General features: G+C 36.2%; 1 protein-coding gene across 2 annotated transcripts; it reads left to right on the forward strand.

The window, feature by feature from the left end:
- The first annotated feature begins 2,294 nt into the window (after nt 1-2,294).
- Cox18 (cytochrome c oxidase assembly factor COX18) lies at nt 2,295-12,704 on the forward strand. Of its 2 annotated transcripts, none has more exons than XM_026402581.2 (6): nt 2,295-2,824; nt 4,072-4,172; nt 6,604-6,767; nt 7,125-7,249; nt 9,545-9,652; nt 12,329-12,704. In XM_026402581.2, the coding sequence occupies exons 1-6, from the start codon at nt 2,483-2,485 to the stop codon at nt 12,500-12,502; spliced, it is 1,014 nt and encodes a 337-aa protein (XP_026258366.2). In that variant the 5' UTR covers nt 2,295-2,482; the 3' UTR covers nt 12,503-12,704. The 2 variants fall into 2 exon arrangements, with proteins under 2 accessions (XP_026258366.2, XP_026258367.2); XM_026402582.2 differs by having other exon boundaries at nt 2,296-2,824; nt 7,128-7,249.
- The last annotated feature ends 9,752 nt before the right edge of the window (nt 12,705-22,456 follow it).

Consider the following 22,456-nt stretch of genomic DNA (forward strand, 5'->3'; position numbering starts at 1 on the left):
GAGCACTAGAGATTCAGTATACCATTTATCTATTTTTACTTTAGATATATGAATTATGTTTCATATATATATATATGTACATATATATGTACATATATATGTTATACTTTGTAAATTTGGGATGCTCCCAGATCTCTTTGGAAATACACATCTCACTGAATAAATGTTTGCTTGAATAAGGCATAGCGTTTGATCAACTCAGGTAACTGGCATTTAAGATGAGAACATTAGTGCTTTATATTGGACATCTTGATTGCAAAAAATACTATCATTTTAATTTTGAATAGGTGAACATAGAGAAAACTGGAACTTGGACAGAATTCCTTTATAATGTGAGACACAGTAATGGACTAACAGTTCTGTTGTAAGAGATTTCATGTTAGAATTCTATGTTTAAATGGATTCACATTGTTATAAAGTGAAAGCCAACTTCCCAAGTTCAGTCCTTGAAAACCAAAGATAAAAGGGATATTTCTCAGTGCAGTGAGTGAAAACTAATTGCATTAGGTAGTTTCAGTTTTGAAAAGTAATACCTTGAAGAAGTAGTAAAAACTCTAAATCTGATTCCAAGGAGTAACTTGCTCATGAAAACAATGGTACTTTTGAAACATTTCAGATGAAATATATATAAATATATATATGGGAAATGAAAAATCTAAATGACATGATAATCTATTCACATTTTGAAAACTTTGGTCAGTTATTACCAATCTATTGACTGCATGGCATTAATAAATTTTATTTCTCATAGTTCTGAAAGCTAAGATATCCAATATAAACCTGTTGGCCTATTCTGTTCCTGTCGAGGAACTTCTTGTTTCTTCACATGGGGTAGTTATCTTTTTTCCTCTTATAAGGACACTAATTCAACTTATGAGGGACCATTCTTATAACTTAATTACTTCCCATGGACTCACACCCAGATAACATCACTCTTAGATTTTTATAAACTGTAAATTGAAAAATTGTAAATAAAAATGTATTTTTACATTTATCAAACAATAAGAACACAGTAATGCTGTATGAGTAGCCTTTTGGAGGGTGAGTTGTTTTGTGCTGGAGTTTGAACCCAGGACCTTCTTTACACAGGCACTCTACCACTGAATCACACCCACCCCCAGCTAGTGTAGGTTATCTTTATGATGACAGAGTAGCTGGGAGCTGCAGCAAGAATATAAATTATTAGCCTAAGAAAATATTTAAAATTTGGAGTACAGTTACCACTGAATGCATATAGCTTTCACACTATCACAAAATCGGAAAATCCTAAGTGGAACCATGCAGGGCTTTATACATTTAGTTACTCTGTAAGGAACTCAAAGCTGAGGAAACCATTAACTGTGACATAACCCTAAAATTAAGGACAGTGGTAGAGTGCTTGCCTAACATGCATAAGGCTTTGGGTTTGACCCCAGCAGCACTGCCCTCTCCCGCTCAAAAAAAATGCTGTCCTATAATCTGGCAACAACAACAAAAACTCATTCCTATAAATCTGGCATCACAGTACGTTTGAACTATATTTTAAAAACTTCCTTTTGAGGGGCTGCGGTTGTGGCTCGGTGGCAAAGCGCTCACCTTGCACATGTGAGGCACTGGGTTCTATCCTCAGCACCACATAAAAATAAATAAAGATACTATGTCCCTCTATAACTTAAAAAATTTTTTTTTTAAAAAAACAAGGTTCTTTTGAATAGAAACTTTAGAATATTATTTCAAGATGATTACACCGAAGGAAAAAAATCCATTTTTTAATCACTGTAGAGGTTAAATAATCCATTCTTTTGATGTATTTTTACTTGAGTTACTGCCCGTGATCCTTACTATTTAAATCAGAAGATAATACGTAAGATTTTTGCTACTATATATAATGTATCGAAGGAAACTGGGGTTTAAAACGCTAGCCGGAAAAGATGGACCAATGAAATATTATACCAAAGACTAAATTATGCCTAATGTTTAACGAATGCTGATTAACACCACTTTCGGGAAAGCCGGCATTTCAGCAAAGCATTGACTCTTGGGCACTATTGTCGTACAGAATGTCTAGCGGAAGCAGTTGGATGCACGAAAAATGGTGAGGAACAACTTCTGGACACAAAACCACATAGCAAGCAGAGTTCACTACCAATAACACGATTAGGCTTGGTGAAAACGCAGAAGACTAGATTATAAAGTAAACTCTCCCTAGAGAACACCCCGCCCCTGTCCGCAGTTCCGGTCGGGACCCCAGCCGCTGGAGCTCCTCCAGTGAGTTCCAGAACTGCCTAGTGCCGCGTGGGAAAGGTGGGACTTCCTTGACTCTTACGTCATCTCCAGTGCGACGCAAGACGTCACCGACTTGAATAGGAAGGTCAATCGGAAGGCTGCGGAACGGCGCGCACGGCTACGCCTAGTGCAGTTGGCGCCTGCGCGGGGTCTGGGTTGAGCCGTGCGAATCGCCGGTCCCGGAGTCCCGCGACCTGAGCTCCGCTCCAACGTAGGCATGATGTGTGGGATGGGTGGTCGGTGGCAGCGGTTGCTACCTACCCTACAGCTGCGGACTAGGGGCCTGCCTCTTCTGCCATCCCTCTGGAACGGCGCCAACCCCCCAGCTCTCCCAATGTGGGCGGTGGCGTCAGTTTCTGCAGTTTCCCCCGACGGTGCGGGCGGCTGGTACGAGGCCCTGGCCGCGTCCGCGCCGGTGCGGGCCGCTGAGGAAGTGCTGCTCTGCGCGCACGCCGCCACAGGCCTTCCCTGGTGGGGCAGCATTTTGCTCACCACCGTGGCCCTGCGCGGCGCGGTCACGCTGCCCCTGGCCGCTTACCAGCACTACATCCTGGCCAAGGTGAGGAGCGCCGAGCCGCGCGCATACTTGCTGTCGCCCTAGCAGTGGAGGTTAGACGTCTTCCTGGGTCTCAGATCCCGCTATGGTACCATAGTGTTATTGTTAGTCATCGAGGCCACTTTATTACTAAAAATTTTAAGTGGCATTGGATGTGTAAATATTCTGTCACAGGTGTACCTGAAATTTTCGTTTGTCCTCCTGAGTTTGTGCTCAGAGCACAAGTGGTTACTCAACTTGTTCATGATGAGACCAGTAAAGAAATGAGAATATTGTTTGCTTGTACAAATGTTTAAGAACGAATTCTACTACTATGTATAATTATGCACCGATAATTTTTTTCACACTACAAGCAAAAACTAAAGTCATCAAACATTACACTTTAAAAAAATCAGAAGAAATTGTATGGAAAAAACTATGTAACATTAACATCTTAAAAAGTTTTATCAGGCAGTATGTCAGCAGCATCTTTGACCAAAGTATTCCAGCTTATATTTCTTATAAGAAAGAAACTACTAAGGTATCAGTTTGCAAACAATATCTTATCTTGGCACTTACCACCTGTAACAGTTTTGCTGTCACTTGACTTTTTAGGACATCCTTCTTTCTGTGGTGTCAGTATAAAAATACCTTCCTTTACATAACAACTTCATGATATGAAATCATATAACATGAGTTGAAATGCTTTGAAAACAAAAAGGGATTATTATTGTGAGATTTCATAAATACGGTTTTCATATTATTATAGTTAGGAAAAAGTTACTGGAAAGCAAAACAAGAAAGGTAGCGGCAGCAGCATGAAGGCAGTGAGCTTCTTTACAGAAAGAACACAGGGCAAGAATAAATGCAGTTTTTAGTTTTGGTTTTGTGGCTATCAGAGCATACTAAAAGCATATTAGTAGTGTGCTGTTTTCTCTGTTTACGTTACTGGAAAATCTAGGGGTGAAACAGTAAAACCATGGATGCAGTTTTCATTTAATACTTACAATTCTGTGCTGTTATACCTTTTAAAAGTGAGGGAATAGGATTTTAGGGGTTAAATCCCTTACCTAGGATTAGACAACTAGATATACAAGCTGGAATTTGAATTTGTGACTAAGGACATCCCAAGCAAATTGACATTTTATGCTTAGATTTAAAGTTTTTTGACGTAAACCACAATTTTAAAATGAAGGAAGAATAAAATTATGAAAGGTTATGAATAAGATCCTTTATGTGCTCATAACAAGTTCTACTTTTTCTTTAGCTAGGTGGAAAATTTGCAACCAGAAATAAAAAACATTGCCAAGCATCTTAATCATGAAGTTGCAGTTTATGCAAATCAGTTGGGATGGTCCAAGAGAGTTACCAGGTAAGTAATTTTATGCATATAAGACCACAAATTATCTGTGTGTGTGTGTGTGTGTGTGTGTGTGTGTGTGTGTGTGTGAGAGAGAGAGAGAGAGAGAGAGAGAAAGAGAGAAATGTGTAAGTGATGTTAATTGTTGGTTTGGGTAAATTTGTCAGGAAAGTAGTTTCTATTTCATATTCTAATAAATCAGTATGTGGCATGATACTTTTATATATTGAATAAAAAGCAAAGAAATAGAACAGCAAAGATAAGAGCCTACTCATGGTTTTTACTTCTGAGATAGCAACTTGCCCAGTTCTTCAAATCCTGAGTTCTTTTGATCCTTTCACCTCAGCCTCCCAAGTTCTAGGACTACCTTATTGAGCTTTATTCCTATTCTTGAGGGACTCAAGCCCACTGAAAAAGGCCTATCATAAATAATGATGACAATGAATTAAGGAGAGTATAAAGAGTATGTGCAAAGAGCTAGAGCATTGATGAAGGTTTTATGACATGAAGATACTTTGCCATTCTGTTGGAATATTGGTCCAGAAATTTGCAAATTTGACCTTTTTGAAAAGATACAGATAATAGACCATATGAAAGGGGACATAGAAAATGTTAATGCCATAGTAGAAGCATTTACATAGCCATGGTGCTGCCCAAACCACTGTGGTGGTTCTATGCCTCTTGGAAAGCCCTTGTCCAAAGGTGCTTTACTGTGCCCAAGGATGTCTGTAGTCATCTACCGGGAACTAAGCTACTCGCTAGTTGATTTCCAGTCTTTATTAGACTGTAACAAAGTAGTCACCAGTTCACAGCAATGAGAAAAATAAGGGTTTTGTAGTATAAGTAAGTGTTGAATATATTGTTATTCATATATTTTATATAGATGTATATTTGCTATCTTTAATATGAACTTGTGTCTATATTTAGTGCAAAAAAGACCTGATATTTTAAAAAAATTATTGGGATAACTCAATATCTATTTGATAAAAGTAGGCAAGCCTATAGTTTTGAAATTTTATTTTTCAGAGAAAATTGATTATTTTTGACAAAAGCAAAAAGAACAGATTAATGGCTATTCACCTGGGTTATGAACACAGCCTAGATTGTGGCACCTTGCTTTTGTAGCACTGGCAGGATGGTTGGCCTGAACCATCCTTATACAAACTGTTGACTTTGTAGGAAGACTTATCTGATGAGGGCTTCCTGTATTTTTAGCAGTGTTGTCTTGGGAATCTGTTAGGTTATATAATACTTCCAAAGCCATGCTTATGTGGAAGTCTGGTTTGTTGGATGACTGAAAGTCATTCAGGAACCAAAATGTGCAGGTGTCATTAGAGAAGTAACTAGGGGTAAAGTTAGAAAAAGAGAAAGATCTGAATGTATTATCTTAATTCAATACTATAATTTGATTAAATTGAACAAAACTGTTGAATGCCTGCCTTATACAAAATGTATGATATAGGAAGCTGGGTGCAGTAGTGCATACATATAATCCCTTTGACTCAGAAGGCTGAGGCAAGAGGATCACAGGTTGGAGACCAGCATCAGCAACTTAGTGAGACCCTTTGTCAGAATACAAAAAGGGCTAGGGATGTAGCTCAGTGATAGTGCTCCCCTGGATTTAATCCCTAATGCCATATGTATTATAATGTAAGAGATTTAAAGATGAATAAAACGAACACTTGCCCCTCAAGGAAACTAGACTTATGAACAGAAGTAATTAATATGGTAAACAGAAAACAGATTGAGAGAATCTTCGCAAGAGTTCACTGAAACATGGAGATCAATTTTATAGTCCAAGAGAATATACAGTACAAAATCATATAGCTACAAAAGATACAGAGATCAAGTAATAAGGTTTAGGCATGCACAGATTTGAGTAAAATGGACTTCCAGCTTTAATATTTCTGATATTAATTGTAATTAGACCATGTCAGGAGTGAAATTTTCTGTTAAAATCTAATTGACTTCCAGGCACAGTGGTGCAGGCTGTAATCCTAGCAAATCTAGAGGCTAAGGCAGGAGGATCCCAAGTGTGATGCCAGCCTCAGCAATTCAATGAGGCCCCAAACAGCTCAGCGAGACCCTGTATTAATAAAAGATAAAATGGGCTGGGGACATAACTCTGTGGTAAAGCACCCCTAGGTTTAATCTCCAGTACAGCAACAACAACAATAACAACAAAAAGAAAAAAAAAAAATACTGAATTGGCTAAAGACCATCAGAGACAAAGCCTGTAGTCTGAAGGTGTCAGATTTATCACATTGTTATGCAATTTTGTACATTGCTATAGAAGTTTCAGTAAAGGTTTAATTTGCCTGCACAGTATATCATAATTAAGACCCCTTTAACTGTAATCATAGCATGTGTGTGTTTGTGCTTTGGGGATGAAGAACTACCAGCAGTCAAATGATATTATCTTTCCCTCTTCCCTCAAAAATAGGCTCACTTATCTAAAGAATATGAGGAGGCTTGTTTCAGAGCTGTATGTTCGGGACAACTGCCACCCTTTCAAAGCCACTGTGTTGGTCTGGATTCAGCTTCCAATGTGGATCTTCATATCTGTTGCCCTCCGGAATTTTAGCACAGAGGGAGCACATTCAGAAGGTAATTATTATAGAAGTTCTGCTTCCCCAAATAAGTTCTTTAACATTTTTTTTTTTGTACTTAGGAAAGAAAAAAAAATCATAGTTTTTATAATTACCATTTACTCTCTTTCTCACAAGGTATAGAATTTAAAATCTGAAGTGTAAATAGGCTAGCTCTGTTAAGAAAAATATTTTGTATTGAGTAAAAAATAACAAAAAAGAAGAAAACATATTGTGAATAAAAATAACCTTTTAAAACCTTTAAAATCTCTAGTGTTAGGGGTACTTTATTAGAATTGTCAAGCTACTTAGGTTTTGTATACTTTCCTCTGCTATTTTTAAGAATTCTATTATTTGATTTTTAAAACTGTTTCAGCAGGTTTTTCTGTTCAGGAACAATTAGCTACTGGTGGGATCCTCTGGTTTCCTGATCTCACTGTGCTGGATTCTACTTGGATTCTTCCTGTCTCCCTCGGTGTCACCAATTTATTAATAGTGGAGGTCAGTGATTTTAAGTGATATTTGTTTGACATTTAAGTCATTAGAACTTTTGTTGCTGCTCTTCTGACATCAAAATACATGTTTGAGTTGGTGGAGATACCTCTGAGCTGCAATTGAGACATTAACTGAGGCCAGTCCCTTAACCTTTCTGCATCATAAAATTCTCATAATTAAAATAAGATCACTGAGTTAGAACACTTCCAAAGTCTCTTTCAGCTCTCAAAATACCTGATTTTAATACATTCAGTTTTATAATTTACTTTTGGTACATATATTAATTAAGATTCTTGATTAATCTGATTTTATTCCCACAATAAGTAGTATTTTGTGTGTATGCATAAAATGAAAATTTGTAGGTCAGGAACACAGTCAGTACCTGACTGCCATTTTCTTGCTAAATGATCTTAGAACTAAGTCATGGAATTTCTTTTACAAGATGAATTGAGAAAATACATAAATATAAGGTATGTCCTCTTGGTCTTCTCTAAGCCATTATCATGTGCTGCCTTATCATCAGTTTGAAGGCATGCTTATAATTTCATAAAGAACTCTTCTCAATTGAGTGTGCTGGCACATTGCTGTAATCCCAGCAACTCAAGAGGCTGAGGCAGGAGGATTGCAAATTTGAGGCCAGCCTAAGAAAATTAGCAAGGCCCTGTCTTGATATTTTAAAAAATTTTATTTTTTAAAAGGCTGGGCATATAGCTCGGTGGTTAAAATTCCCTAGGTTCTGTCCACAGAAATATAGACATACACACATGCACACACACAAAGTCTCGGACTCAGACTCTGAATAGACCACACATAGAACTGGAAGAAACCTTAAATTTTCTTTTTGGTACTGGGGACTGAACCAAGGGGCACTCTTCCACTGAGCTATATCCGCAGCTGTTTTTATTAATTTTGTAAAGTCACTGAGGCTGGACTTGAGCTTGCAGTTCTCTTGCGTCAGGTCCCTAGTTGCTGGAATTAGAGACATGTACCACCATTACTGGCTAGAAATTTTTTACCATGGTTGGAATCTCACAGACCTCAGGTCCACTGATCCTTGGGAAATCTAAACATCTTTTTAAAAATATTTCTTGTATACTGTTTATTTATTTTTTCAAATGAGGAAAATGAAGATGATAAAGCCTAAGGTCTTGGGTAAAATTTCTTGAGGAAAAACTTCATTTGTAGTATAAATATATTTCCTAAGAGCACCTAGCATAGCCCCTTGAATTGGTTGGTAGTGAATATTTGGTATAAAAAATGTAGTGATAAACAAAGGTTAAAATTAATTAATATCAGTGCTCTAGTCTTTTCCTCCATACCCTCTAATGACTAATAAAAGCTTGTTTTGGGGGCTGGGGATGTGGCTCAAGTGGTAGCGCGCTCGCCTGGCCTGCGTGCGGCCCGGGTTCGATCCTCAGCACCACATGCCAGCAGGGATGTTGTGTCCGCTGAGAACTAAAAAATAAGTAAATATTAAAAATTCTCTCTCTTTCTTTCTCTCTCTCTCTCTCTCTCTCTCTCTCTCTCTCTCTCTCTCTCTCTCCCTCTCTCTCTCCCCCCCCCTCACTCTCTCTAAAAAAAAAAAAAAAAAGCTTGTTTTTATTAAATATACAATATGTGCTGGACATTTTTGTACACAATGTACATGAATTAACTCTTTTAATTGTTAACCTTGACTATAATGACCCCATTTTAAGGAGCTGGGGGAAAAAGGCACAGAAAGGTTTAAAGTGTTGCAATGTTATTCAGCCACTAAAACTGCAGGGCTGCTGTCTGACCCTAGCTAGTTTGGTTCTGCAGTCATGATAATTACACTGTGCTTCCTCTTAAATAATTCACACATCGTAACTACTTTTCCTAGCCTTGGTTCTCCCCTTTACTCCATGTAATCAAGTCGCAAATCTATGAGGTATCTATTGAATGTATTTTCTATACCAGTCACTATATTTAGGTGGCAACAAATAAAGGCAATGATTTCTACACAGTTCATGTCTTTCAGGGATTCTTTAAGCTCCATTTAAGAATTCTGCATAATTGGGGCTGGGGGTGTAGCTCAGTTGGGTAGAGTGCTTGCCTCAGATGCTGAAGGCTCTGGCTTCAATCCCCAACATCATCACGAAAAAAAAAAAAAGAACAACTTAGAGTAGAGGAAGAATTCTGCATAATTATTAAGATTTTTTTTTAAGAAAGATGATCAGTCACATAAAGTTATCTTAAAGCTTAAGTTATTTTGTATAATATACATGATATAATATGCATTGTACTAATCATTGTATGTATATATATATTCTCCTCCTTCAGATTTTTGCTCTACAGAAAATTGGAATGTCTCGTTTTCAGACGTATATTACATACTTTGTCCGTGCTCTATCAGTATTGATGATTCCAGTTGCTGCAACAGTACCTTCTGTGAGTAAGCACCAGCATTGTGTGTATCATATGCTAAATCTTCTCCTGAGCTTAAACTGACTGGGATCTTGCCTCTTTTATTGAGTTTCCTCTGACCACTTGATCTCTTACTGATATGGTAATGTGTATAATAACTAAGCTACTCTATTTCTATCACTAAGAAATTTGGACATTTCTTGGGATTGGTTAATCTTCTTTTATGTAAATATGTCTTAACTCTCCTACTAAATCAAACTCCTTTTTCCTGCCTCTGTTTTTTTATACTTGCAAAGTATTTTGCATCATACCAAATATAGTATTTGCCCTATTTAATTAGTTGATATATTGAACTTTTTCTTTCTGTATAGACAGACTAAAGAAATTAGTTGTTATTTCAGTCCTTTGTGTATTTTCCACAGATACTTTAAAGCTGTGGTAGGTAGCTCCATCTTTACTCAAAGCCAACACAAACCATTAAGTAGAATTTACTTGTTGCTAGTAGTTAGGGTTATATCAGCAAATATTTAAGTAATTCATAGTAGTTTTAGAAATTAGGAGTAATATGTTTTTTATATCAAAAATGTGTTTTTTAAGCTATCACATGAATATAATTCTGTCTTTAATCCTGTGCAAAATAAGTAAGGTTCCTCATCTCTGAGATACACATCATAATGTCTATGAGAATTACTGAAAAAGCATCAAGTACCTAGTGTAGTACTTTTTATATAATGGTAGTATTATAAAATATCCCATAAAAGTAGAAAGAATAGTACAAATTTCATTGCATTTATGGGAATAAACAATACCAGTTCAATCAGAGAAACTCCCCCTAATGAAATAAAATAGGAGCAATGAAGTTTCAGTGAAGGACCAGATTCAGAGTAACACATCTAAAAAATAGTGTCTTGAGTACCAAAGCTTATTCTGTCAAACATAGGAATCCAAGAGTTAGGTAGTTTAGGGATGATGTGCCAACTTCTGAAGACAGTGGAGACCCACCTGCTTCTCTTTTTTTTTTTTTTTCTTTTGTGGTACTGGAGCTTAAACTTAGGGGTGCTTTACCACAGCATCCAATCTTAAATCCTTTTTGTAAAATTTTTTGAGACAGACTCTCCTAAGTTGCTGAGACTGGTCTTGAACTTGCTATCCTTCTGACTCAGCTTCCCAAGTCACTGGGATTACAAATGTGCCTGCCTATCTCTGCTCCAACATCCATAGTCTGTGATTTCTCTCCCTAAGGCTACAGGATGACCACAATGACTTCTAGAGCTTGCTATCTTGCTGCTTTAAATACAATCAACTCCTTTTAATAAGCATTGCCAGCTATCCCACCAAACTATTGTGTTTATATCTTAATTGTGTGGCCACACTTGACTGCTGAAGAGACTGGGAAGTATGTATAGACCCTCTCCCCCTCCAGATGGCAGCGTACCCAACTGAAAAATCTGGATTTTGTTGCTCAGGAAGAAGAGGGATTGATATTTACATGAAAAATTATAGTCAACGAGGTTAGGCTTAGGTGGTTTTCTGGTTGATGGATAAGTCAGATGATGATAGCTAATGTTTATTCAGTGTTGACTTTTGTGCCAAGCACTGTAAAATGGTTTAGGTACATTACCTCATTTAATTCTCCCAAAAGTGCAATGAGGTAGGTACTCTTTTAATCTCTACTTTGGTGCTGAGGAAACTGAGGCACAAGTAGGTTAAATAACTCCCAAGTGTTTACCTACTTATGCTGAGTCTTACCACACATCCAGGCTGTTTGGCTGTTGCTCTTAACTGCTATGCTAATCTACCTTTGATGACATTTTGTATTCTGCCCTGAAAGATTTATTTTGGAACAGATGCAAGTGCTTAACATAGGCCATATACTGTGCTTATTACCAACTATATGAAATATCTCATTTATTCCTCAAAGCAGTCTTTTGAGGTGCATTAGTTTCTGGCCTATTTTAGGTGAAATAACTGAAACGAAGGAAAATAACTTACGAAAAGTCAGATAAGTAGCAAATAGGATCAAACTAAGGCATTTGTCTCTACAACCAGTACTGAACAACCACATGGTTTTGCTTGTGGATCCTGACCCAATGACAAAAGTTTGGGACAGATGTGTTGTATAGGAGTGTTTTGAGAGGCTGTAGAACTTGGTCATTGACCTAAATAAACAGTCTGGATGATAACAAAAAAGAAAGATGCAGCTAATGCTGAAGCTCTCTCAAGAAGGCAGAGATAATGCATTCCTGACTCCTCTGAAACACTGGTTATGGGAAATATTTGGGGAAGATAAATGAGTACATGGGGGAAAATAAGGTCTAGGGAGTCTTAATATTGCTATCACAAATGGCCACAGCCCCATTTTTCGTATTCCACCCTCAATATATAATCAGTTTGTCAGAACCTTTGGTGGAGAAAAATATGCTTAATTGTCAAAGTGGGGGTGAGATCACTCCTGGGCCTCACCTGACAACTGCTTTCCGCCATCCACTTGATATCAAAAATACTTCTTTTTGCTTTTGGTTTTCCTTTCAACTTACTTTCTTATTAGATCCCTCACAATATATAATAACTGCACATGTTAACTTGGTCCCAGTGTACTTTCATTTAGAGATTTATTTTCTTTTTTATTGCTTTTTTGTCTCTGGACTTTGTATTCTTCAAGAATGGACAAGCACTAATATCCATGTTCTCTCTTTTTAGTCAATTGTTCTCTACTGGCTGTGCTCCAGCTTCATGGGCCTTTCACAGAACTTGCTGCTGCGTTCTCCTAGATTTCGCCAATTTTGCCGAATACCGTTGACCAAGTCCAATTCAGATACTCCGTATAAAGACCTCTTTGCTGCCTTCTATGCCAAGTTCATTTCAAGAAAATGACATATTTTCCAATAATTTTGAAATGATTGTATCATTATGACTTTAATGTATTAAGTTTAAATATTTAGGTATTATTTAATTTGCCTTTATATAAAAATCATGAACTCTCTGAAAATGTATGGGTTAAGCTATAATCCAGATACATTTGACAATAATTAAAATCTTTGAAGTACTAGAAATGTAGTATGCTTAATTGTGAAAGAGTATGTCCCCGTTCATAAAATTACAACTTGTTAGAGGTGTTTAGAGAATGGGATCCGATAACGAATGATGTCAAATTGTACAAAAAAGTCCCACACATTAAAGTTTTGTAAAATAAAAGGATATAGTGAGATGATTCTTAGTATTTTGCATAGGGGCAGAATTACAGATTTAAGTTTAAGTGTACATTCTACTGGGTACAGTATCACATACCTGTAATTCCAGTTACTCAGGAGGATGAGGCAGGAGAATCAAAAGTTTGCACCCAGCCTGGGCAACTTAGCAAGATCCTGTCTGAAAATTAAGAATAAATAAATAAATGAATGAATGAACAAATGAACGAACGAATGAACTGGAAGTGATAGAGCACTTTGCTTGTCTTATATGTGCTAGGCTCTGCCTGGGTTTAATCCCATGTACCACCAAAGGGGGGAAAAAAACAAACACCTATGCATTCCATTTTCTATTTAAGAACTCTGGAATACAGAATATGACACTATTTACTGCTAGAGCCTAAAGTAGAAATTTTTAGGCATTAAGTTTATTTAGCCAAAGATAGAAAACTAGAAGGGCTGTTACATATTATGAAGGTGATTTTAAACATTTATTTAGAAGGATAAAGTATTCTAGTGGGCTTGTGAAAGAGACTTAACATAGGAAAACTTGACAGGTAACAGAAGTTATGACTCCAATTTTTTGCTTAATTTGGAACCATGATAAAATTAATTATGGTTGAATATTTAGGAATAAGTTTGGCAGATAAATTTGAGAAGATTATAAATTTTCCTTGAGATAATATTTGGACCTGATTCTAAGAAACCTTGTTATACCATCTTTTTTTTTTTTTTTTTTTGGTAGGGGTGGGTACTTGGGATTGAACTCATGGTCACTTGACTAATGAGCCATATCCCCATATTTTATTTAGAGACAGGGTCTTAATGAGTGCTTAGCGCCTCACCATTGCTGAGGCTGGCTTTGAACTCGCCATCTTCCTGTGTCAGCTTCCCGATCCACTGGGATTACAGGTCACATAATTGCAAGTGAAGTTGTGCAGTTCAGAGACTGAGCTATTCAAGTGTTTTCCATAATCACCAAGTAGACCCTTGTCTCCATGAGCAGCTGAAAGCCATAACATTCTAAGAGCTTAGAACTGTTAGTGGCTAGAACGCCAGCAAACAAAGCAAAATGAAAACAACTGAACCAAACTGATGTCAGCTGAGGACTAACAGCCACAGAGACAATGTCATTGGGTGACTGGAACAAATTACCATGATTGCAAAGCCTTAGTGTGATACAGTCTAAAAGCAAAAGGAATTACTAGGAAATTGTGAACTTCATGCCATAATTAAAATTCTCTCGTTGATATTGCATTATTATGTTTTGAACATTTTTGTTGTCAGATGAAAAATAGTTGTGTTCATTAGGTGTATTAGTTTATGCTACCAAGACAAATTCTATTATGCTGCTCATACCACCAAGAAGATATTATTGAATATATTTATTGGAAATGTTATAAGATTCATGTTTTCAAAATATACTTTTAAGATTGTAGAATTTAGGGTCAACCCAAAGTTGCTCACAGTCTGGTCATAGGGATCACCCCTGGAAAAAAAGGATGACTTCCACAAAAGATGATCCTTCATCCCCCATGCTCAGAATGCCTGACTTTCATGTCTGTTTTACCTGTCTTTTCACAATCCCAATTAAGAAGGATGTATGAAAGTATTTTGATAGTAATTGATTGATATCCATAGGAACCACAAGACCTGACTGATATAAAAAATAAAAACAAAAGGAATGTCTGCAAAATGCCCAAGTGTTATCAATGAGATTTAAATTAAAGAATACTTTCCTCCACAGACCTTGCCTAGTTCTCAGAACACTTAACTTGCTTTGCTGTAAATTGAACAAGAAGACTTATTAATGTAGTTATACTGAAAAAGTCCTAAAGAGAATCTTGTTTCCTCAGGTTGTACCACTGACTGCCTTCTTAGGTAAGTTTGACAAGATATCTTTGCCTTTTATTGCCTAGTCTTATACTGCTGATTTTTTTTTGGGGGGGGGCGGTTTTAAATGAGGACTTCTGGGTATTTTAGTTAAAATTTTTGATGGAAAGACCTGGAAATAAAAATAAATGCTCCGACAGAGCAGTCACTCTTATTGAATTATTCTACATGAGGCAACAAAAAAAAAAAAAGACATATCCTTGAAGATCTTCACCAGACTTCAAAGGTCTAAGAACTCTGTTACAAGTTGCTATGGAAATGCCCAATTTGTGTTTTTTAAATATTTTGAAATTTCACAGGCATGCTTCTTTCCCTTTATATTCCTAACAAGGCAATTACATTTATTTTGCCCTATTTGAGAATTGGAAAGATGGTACTGTATTTGATTTAGCTTTGATTTTTATCACTTTATTATGGGAAAATCATAGCTCTGCAAGACAACTTGAAAATGGAATGTGAAATATACCTATGTTCATGTCTCCAGCTGCATTTGTGTGTGTTCCAACTTGCATACAATTAATAATTTGAGAAATTTATTCTAATTATAACCTCAAGCTTCTAGAATGTTTGTGAATGATGAATGCTTCTGAGGGTGGGAGAGTTAAAAATATAAAATCTGTATTATGAGATTTCAGCTTCTTATTCCACGCTGTTTGAAATTTATTTCGTGGGTTGATACAGGCGAGAAATTTTTGTTAAGTTTTATAGAAGCTCTAGTTTTGTCTACAAATATTAATTTTCAAATATACATGTCCCATTTTGGATTCCAAATAAAAAATAGTATTCCCATTTAAAATTATACTCATAAGCAAATGTGATTTCAAAATGAAATATCTTCTGCCTCATCTTTCTCACCACTCCTCCTCCAATGAACTAAACTTTTTAGATGAATTATTATGATTTATTCTTGTATGTCTATGTGATAATGTGTTATCTCACTTAAAATACAGCTTTTTATCATTCACAAATTCCATAGTTGCAAATTCACCTACTCACCAAAACTTATTTGTGACCCCCCCCAAATCAATATTAGTATCAGTTTTGTTATCATGAGCAGATAAACCCATGTCCAGACAACAACAAAAACTTAAGATCACCCTGTGCTGATGGGTTGATGTTTTGCTGTAACTTTCTTTTTTCAGCTCTCATGTGGTAAACAAACATCCTTCTGGTCAATGTAGGAAATTGTTTTTCTCTTTGTGAACTTTTTGTTGATGATGTTGCTATCTAAAATGACCCCTAAGCATAGTGCTGAAATGCTGTCTAGTGATCTTAAGCACAAGGAACACAGTGATGTGCCTTACAGAGAAAATACTTACGTTTGCCAGATGCAGTGGCATGGCCCTGTAATCCCAGCAATGCAGGAGGCTAAGGCAGTAGAATGGCAAGTTGGAAACCAGCCTCAGCAACTTAGCAAGAGCCTGTCTCAAAATAAGAAATACAAAATTCTGGGGATATGGCTCAGTGGTATAACACCCCTGAGTTCAATCTCCAGTGCCAAAAGAAAAGGTAAATTACCTATGTTAGATTAACTGCTTAGGTATGAGGTTATAGTGCTATTGGACACAAGTTCCATGTTAATGAGTCAATATAGAATCTTGTTCTCTGTGTTACTGTTTAAAGACACTGTATGTGTGTGTGTGTGTGTATGTGTGTGTGTGTGTGTGTGTGTATATATATATATATATATACATATATATATGTATATATATATATAGTAATCCCTTTTATCTGTGGTCAAACTGTTGTAAATTGGAGGTTCTCTGTGCTGCCAGAAATGAGTGTTTGTGCCAAAGACCTAATATCAGAGCACTTAACATTCTGCTCAGCACACTGCAGATTGCACAGATGCAGTAATAATCACAATTTGATTGCTATGTGTACTGCCCTACTGTGACATTTGCCTTTATTCAGTTTATGTCCAATCAAAACAAGAAAAGTAGAATTAAATGTGCTTTTAAGGCATAGTAGAGTGAGGATTACTTTGTTACTGAATCCAATGGCAAAACATTTTGTTTATTATAATTGCTTGGCTAAAAGAAGATAATATATGATGACATTATCAGATATCACAATATTCCCAACTCACAGGAAAGCTATAGTCAGAAAAATTAGATTACTTAAAATGATAATCTCTTCGTAGAATGAATTTTAAATAATAGAATTAATGGCTTTTAATTCAGCACAATTGATATTTGAAATAGGTTCTCATCAGTCAGGTTAGTTGTATGAAGGCTCTGGGATTGGTTGAAATCATGTAGAAACATGCCACTGAGCTACAGCCCCAGCCCCAAAGGCTTAGCGTTTTAAGGAAGCATTCTAGAAAAACTGTTTTCTTAGAGAAAAATTACTGACTTAATTAGATCATACTAATGATTAATGTTGTAATACTTGGATTTTAGAGTCCAGCAAAATTAAGTTATATTTAAAATATGGCATTGGGGAAGTGATCTCAAATAGATCAGTGTTACACATTGAGAATGCAAAGTGCTTCAACTGCTGAGCCACACCTGTGATACATGTGGTGGTGACTGTGAGGATGGTAGAACTGGCATTGGTGGTGGCTGGTGGTGGTGACTTTTCAAACATAAGAATTTTCCTGGAAGACTAGCCCTGTTGTTATGGGAGCCCTGGCCCTGGTTACCCCCTGCCCCCAAATTGCTATTCATTGGTGTGTTCCTCTGTTTTGTGCTGTTGTAACAAAATATTTGAGGCTGGGTAACTTATAAAGAGGTGTGTTTAGCTCATGACTCTCGGTATGTTCAGACAGCCTGGCACTGTTATCTGGAAAGATTCTCCCTGACTGCATCACAACATGGCAGAGAAGAAGAAGGGGCTTCTCTGATATTTCCACATAACAGTTCTTCCTTCTTATGAAATCGATTGTTAGTACATTGTAAATACTACCTTGTTCTTCAACAAACTGCCAAGGATCTGTTATGTCACTTCTGAGGGACACACACACACACACACCAAAGGTGTCTATGTCTCAGACCCCAGAACCTGTGAGTGTGTCCCCTTACATGGCAAAAGGAACTTTGAAGATATGATTAAGATGAGGACCTTGAGATACAGGGATTTGACTGGATTATCCAGGTGAGCCCAAAAGAATCACAAAAAAGAGGCAAGAGATCAGAGAAAAGGGAGGACACAGTGCTGTAATCTTGAGGGTAGAAGAAGGGGACTAGAAGCTGAACAAGGCCAGGAAGCACATTCTGTCCTAGAGTCTCCAGGAGGAACACAGCCCTGAGGAGCCGTTTCTGACTCTTTTAAAACTATGAAGTGATAAATTGGTTTTAAATCACCAAGTTTGTATTTGTTACATCAGCAAAAGGAAATTAATACAGCCAGTGATGATTGCCCATCCCTAAACCAACTGTTCTAACGTTGGTGAGAGGTGGGGGGAGCAGTATACTTCCAGATATGGGTTATGTGTGCCACTCTCAGGACTGGGCTGGGGTAATTCCAATCTGAACTACATGAATGGAGTGTTGGGAAGAAATGTTCAAAGGATGCATGACTTCTCCATTGTACTCTTTTTTCTATTTTTGGTGATATTGGGGATTGAACCCAGGAGCACTTTACCACTAAGCTACATCCCCAGGCCTTTGTACTTTCTGTTTTAAGACAGGGTCTTGCTAAATTTCCCAGGCTGTCCTCAGACTTTAAATCCTCCTGCCTTAGCATCCTAAATTGCTGGGATTATAGGCATGTGCCACCACACCAGGCTCACTTAGCTGCTCAATAACACCCCCCACCTTGTGTGTGTGTGTGTGTGTGTGTGTGTGTGTGTGTGTGTATGTGTGCGAGCGCTCATATGTACACATATACATTTGAAATTTAAAACATAATATAACTATTCTCCAACAGGAGATAGACTACATTCTCCTTTAAAAGAGTTTTGAATTAATTTTAGACTTAGAGTCTTTTTTTCTTTTTTAAATTTTTGGTTTGCATTAATTTTAGATATAGAGACTTTTTTCTTTTTTTTTAAAGTAAATTCTATGGTTTTTATTTCTATGAATTAATAATTGAAATTCCAAGATATTTTTAACTTTAAATTTTTATTTAATTAATTTATTTATTTTAATTAGACATTTATGACAGCAGAATGCATTTTGTTTCATTGAACACAATTGCAGCATAACTTTTCATTTCCTTGGTTGTACAAGATGTATGTAGCGTTGCACCATAAGTGCAGTCATACAGGTACCTAGGGTGATGATGTCCATCTCATTCCACCATCTTTCCTACCCCCATACTCCCACTCTTTTGCCCAATCTAAGTTCCTCCATTTTTTCCATGCCCCCCTCCATTATGGTTTAGCATCCACTTATCAGAGAGACCATTCGGCTTTTGGTGTTTTGGAATACATTTACTTCGCTTAACTTGATGTTCTCCAACTCCATCCATTTACCTGCAAATTTCATAATTTTATTTTCTTTTAATGCTGAGTAATAGTCCATTGTGTATATATACCACAGTTTCTTTACCCATTTATCTGCTGAAGGGCATCTAGGTTGGTTCCACAGTTTAGCTATGTGAATTGAGCTGCTATGAACATTGATATGGCTGCATTACTACATTGCTGATTTTAAGTCCTTTGGATACAGACCAAGGAGTGGGATAAGTGGGTCAAATGGTGATTCCATTCCAAGTTTTCTAAGGACTATCTGAACTGCTTTCCAGATTGGTTGCACCAATTTGCAGTCCCACCAACAGTGTATGAGTGTGCCTAGTTCATTTCCCTGGTTGTATAAGATATATGTAGTGTTGCACCATATGTGCAGTCATATTTCCTCCATATTCTTGCCAACACTAATTGTTTGTATTCTTGATAACTGCCATTCTGACTGGTGTGAGATGAAATCTTAGAGTAGTTTTGATTTGCATTTCTCTAATTACTAGAGATATTGAACATTTTTTTATATATTTGTTGATCAATTGTATATCTTCTTCTGAGAAGTATCTATTCAACTCCTTAGCCCATTTATTGATTGGATTATTTGTTTTTTTGGTGTTAAGTTTTTGGATTTATTTATATATCCTGGAAATTAATGCTCTATCTGACATTCGTGTGGCAAAAATTTGCTCCCCAAAAGCAGGCTCTCTCTTCACCTCATTGATTGTTTCTTTTGCTGAGAAGAAGCTTTTTAGGTTGAATTAATTCCATTTATTAACTCTTGATTTCATTTCTTGCTCTTTAGGAGTCTTGTTAAGGAAGTAGAGGCCTAATCTGACATGATGAAGATTTGGGCCTACTTTTTCCTCTATTAGGCACAGAGTCTCTGGTCTAATTTCTAGGTCCTTGATCCTCTTTGAGTTAGTTTTGTGCATGGTGAGAGATAGGGGTTTAGTTTCATTTTGCTGAATATGGATTTCCAGTTCTCCCAGCACCATTTGTTGAAGAAGTTATCTATCTTTTCTCCAATGTATGTTTTTGGTGCCTTTGTCTAGTACGAGATAACTGTGTTTATGGGGGTTTGTCCCTCTCTGTCTTTTTTTCTTTACCATTGGTCTACATGTCTATTTTGGTGCTAATACCATGCCATTTTTGTTACTATAGCTTTATAGTGTAGTTTAATGTCTGCTGTTGTGATGCCTCCCGCTCTACTCTTCTTGCTAAGGATTGCTTTGGCTATTCTGAGTCTCTTATTTTTCTAAATGAATTTCATGATTGCTTTATTTCTATAAGGAATGACATTGGGATTTTAATTGGAATTACATTGAATCTTACAGCGCTTTGAGTAGTATGGCCATTTTGACCATATTAATTTTGACTATCCAAGAGCATGGAAGATCTTCATCTTTTAAGGTCTTGTTCAGTTTCTTTCTTTAGTGCTCCGTAGTTTTCATTGTAGAGATCTTTTACCTCTTTTGTTGATTCCCAAGTATTTTATTTTTGAGGCTATTGTGAATGAGGTAGTTTTCCTAATTTCTCTTTCAGAGGATTCATCACTGACGTATAGCAATGCATTTCCTTTATGGGTATTGATTTTATATCCCACTATTTTGCTGAATTCATTTATTAATTCTGGAAGGTTTGTGGTGGAGTCTTTTGGATCCTCTAAGTATAGAATCATGTGGTCAGCAAATAATGGTAGTTTGAGTTCTTCTTTTCCTATTCATATCCCTTTAATTTCTTTCATCTAATTGTTCTGGCTAGAGTTTTAAGGACTGTGTTGAATAGAAGTGGTGAAAATGGACATCCCTGTATTGTTCCAGTTTTTAGAGGAATGCTTCCAATTTTTCTCCATTTAGAATGATGTTGGCCTTGGGTTAGCACAGATAGCTTTTTCAATGTTGAGGTATGTTCCTACTCTTCCTAGTTTTTCTAGTGTTTTGAACATGAAAGGGTGCTGTATTTTGTCAAAAGCTTTATCTACTTCAACTGATATAATCATATAATTCTTACATTTAAGTGTATTGATGTCATGAATTATATTTATTAATTTCTGTATGTTGAACAAACCTTGCATCCTTTGAATAAACCCCATTAGATCATGGTGCACTATTGTTTAAATATGTATTTGTATGCAATTGTATGCCAGAATTTTATTGTCAATTTTTGCATCAATGTTCATCAGGGATATTGGTCTAAAATTTTCTTTATGTTTCTCTGCATGGTTTTGATATCAGGATGATACTCGCTTCATAGAATGAGTTTGGGAGAGTTCTCCCCTTTTCTATTTCATAGAATAATTTGAAGAGTATTGGTATTAATTCTTCTTTGTAGGTCTTGTAAAACTCATCTGTGAATTCATCTGGTCCGGAGCTTTTCTTGGTTGGTAGGCTTTTGATGGTGTTTTCCTTTCCTTGCTTGAAATGGATCTGTTTAAATTGTGTATGTTCGTTTGACTCAGTTTGGGTTGATCATATGCCTCTAGAAATTTGTTAGTGTCTTCATGGTTTTCTATTTTACTGGAGTATAAATTTTCAAAATAGATTATAATTGTCTTCTGTATTTCAATAGTGTCTGTCATGATATTTCCTTTCTCATCATGAATTTTAGTAAATTGAGTTTTCTCTCTTCTTTTCATTAGCATAGCTAAGAGTTTGTCAATTTTATTTATTTTTTTAAAGAACAAGTTTTTTGTTTTGTCAATTTTTTGAATTGTTTCTTTTGTTTCAATTTTATTGATTTCTGCCCTGATTTTAATTATTTCCTGTATCCTACTACTTTTGGTGTTTCTTCTTTTTCTAAGTCTTTGAGACATAATGTAGATCATTTATTTTTTGACATTTTTTCTTTTAATGAATGAGCTTAATGTCATGAACTTTCCTCTTAGCACTGCTTTCATAATGTCCCATAGATTTTGATAAGTTGTATTGGAGTTCTCATTTATCTCTAAGACTTTTTTATCTCCTCCCTGATGTCTTCTGTTATCCATGTATCATTCAATAGTGTATTGTTTAGTCTCCAGGTATTGGAGTAGCTTCTATTTTTTATTTTATCATTGATTTTTAATTTCATTCCATTGTGGTCAGATAAAATGCAGAGTAGTATCTCTGTATTTTTGTATTTTCTAAGACTTGCTTTGTGTCATAACATATGGTCTGTTTTGGAGAAGTATCCATGTGCTGCTGAGAAGAAAGTGTATTTGCTTGTTGATGGATGGAATATTATATATATATATATATATATATATATATATATATATATATATCTGTTAATTTTAAATTATTGATTGTATTATTGAGTTCTATATTTTCTTTGTTTAGTTTTTGTTTGGAAGATCTATCCAGT

The sequence above is a fragment of the Urocitellus parryii genome, chromosome 10, assembly GCF_045843805.1.
Source record: "Urocitellus parryii isolate mUroPar1 chromosome 10, mUroPar1.hap1, whole genome shotgun sequence".
Lineage (NCBI taxonomy): Eukaryota > Metazoa > Chordata > Mammalia > Rodentia > Sciuridae > Urocitellus > Urocitellus parryii.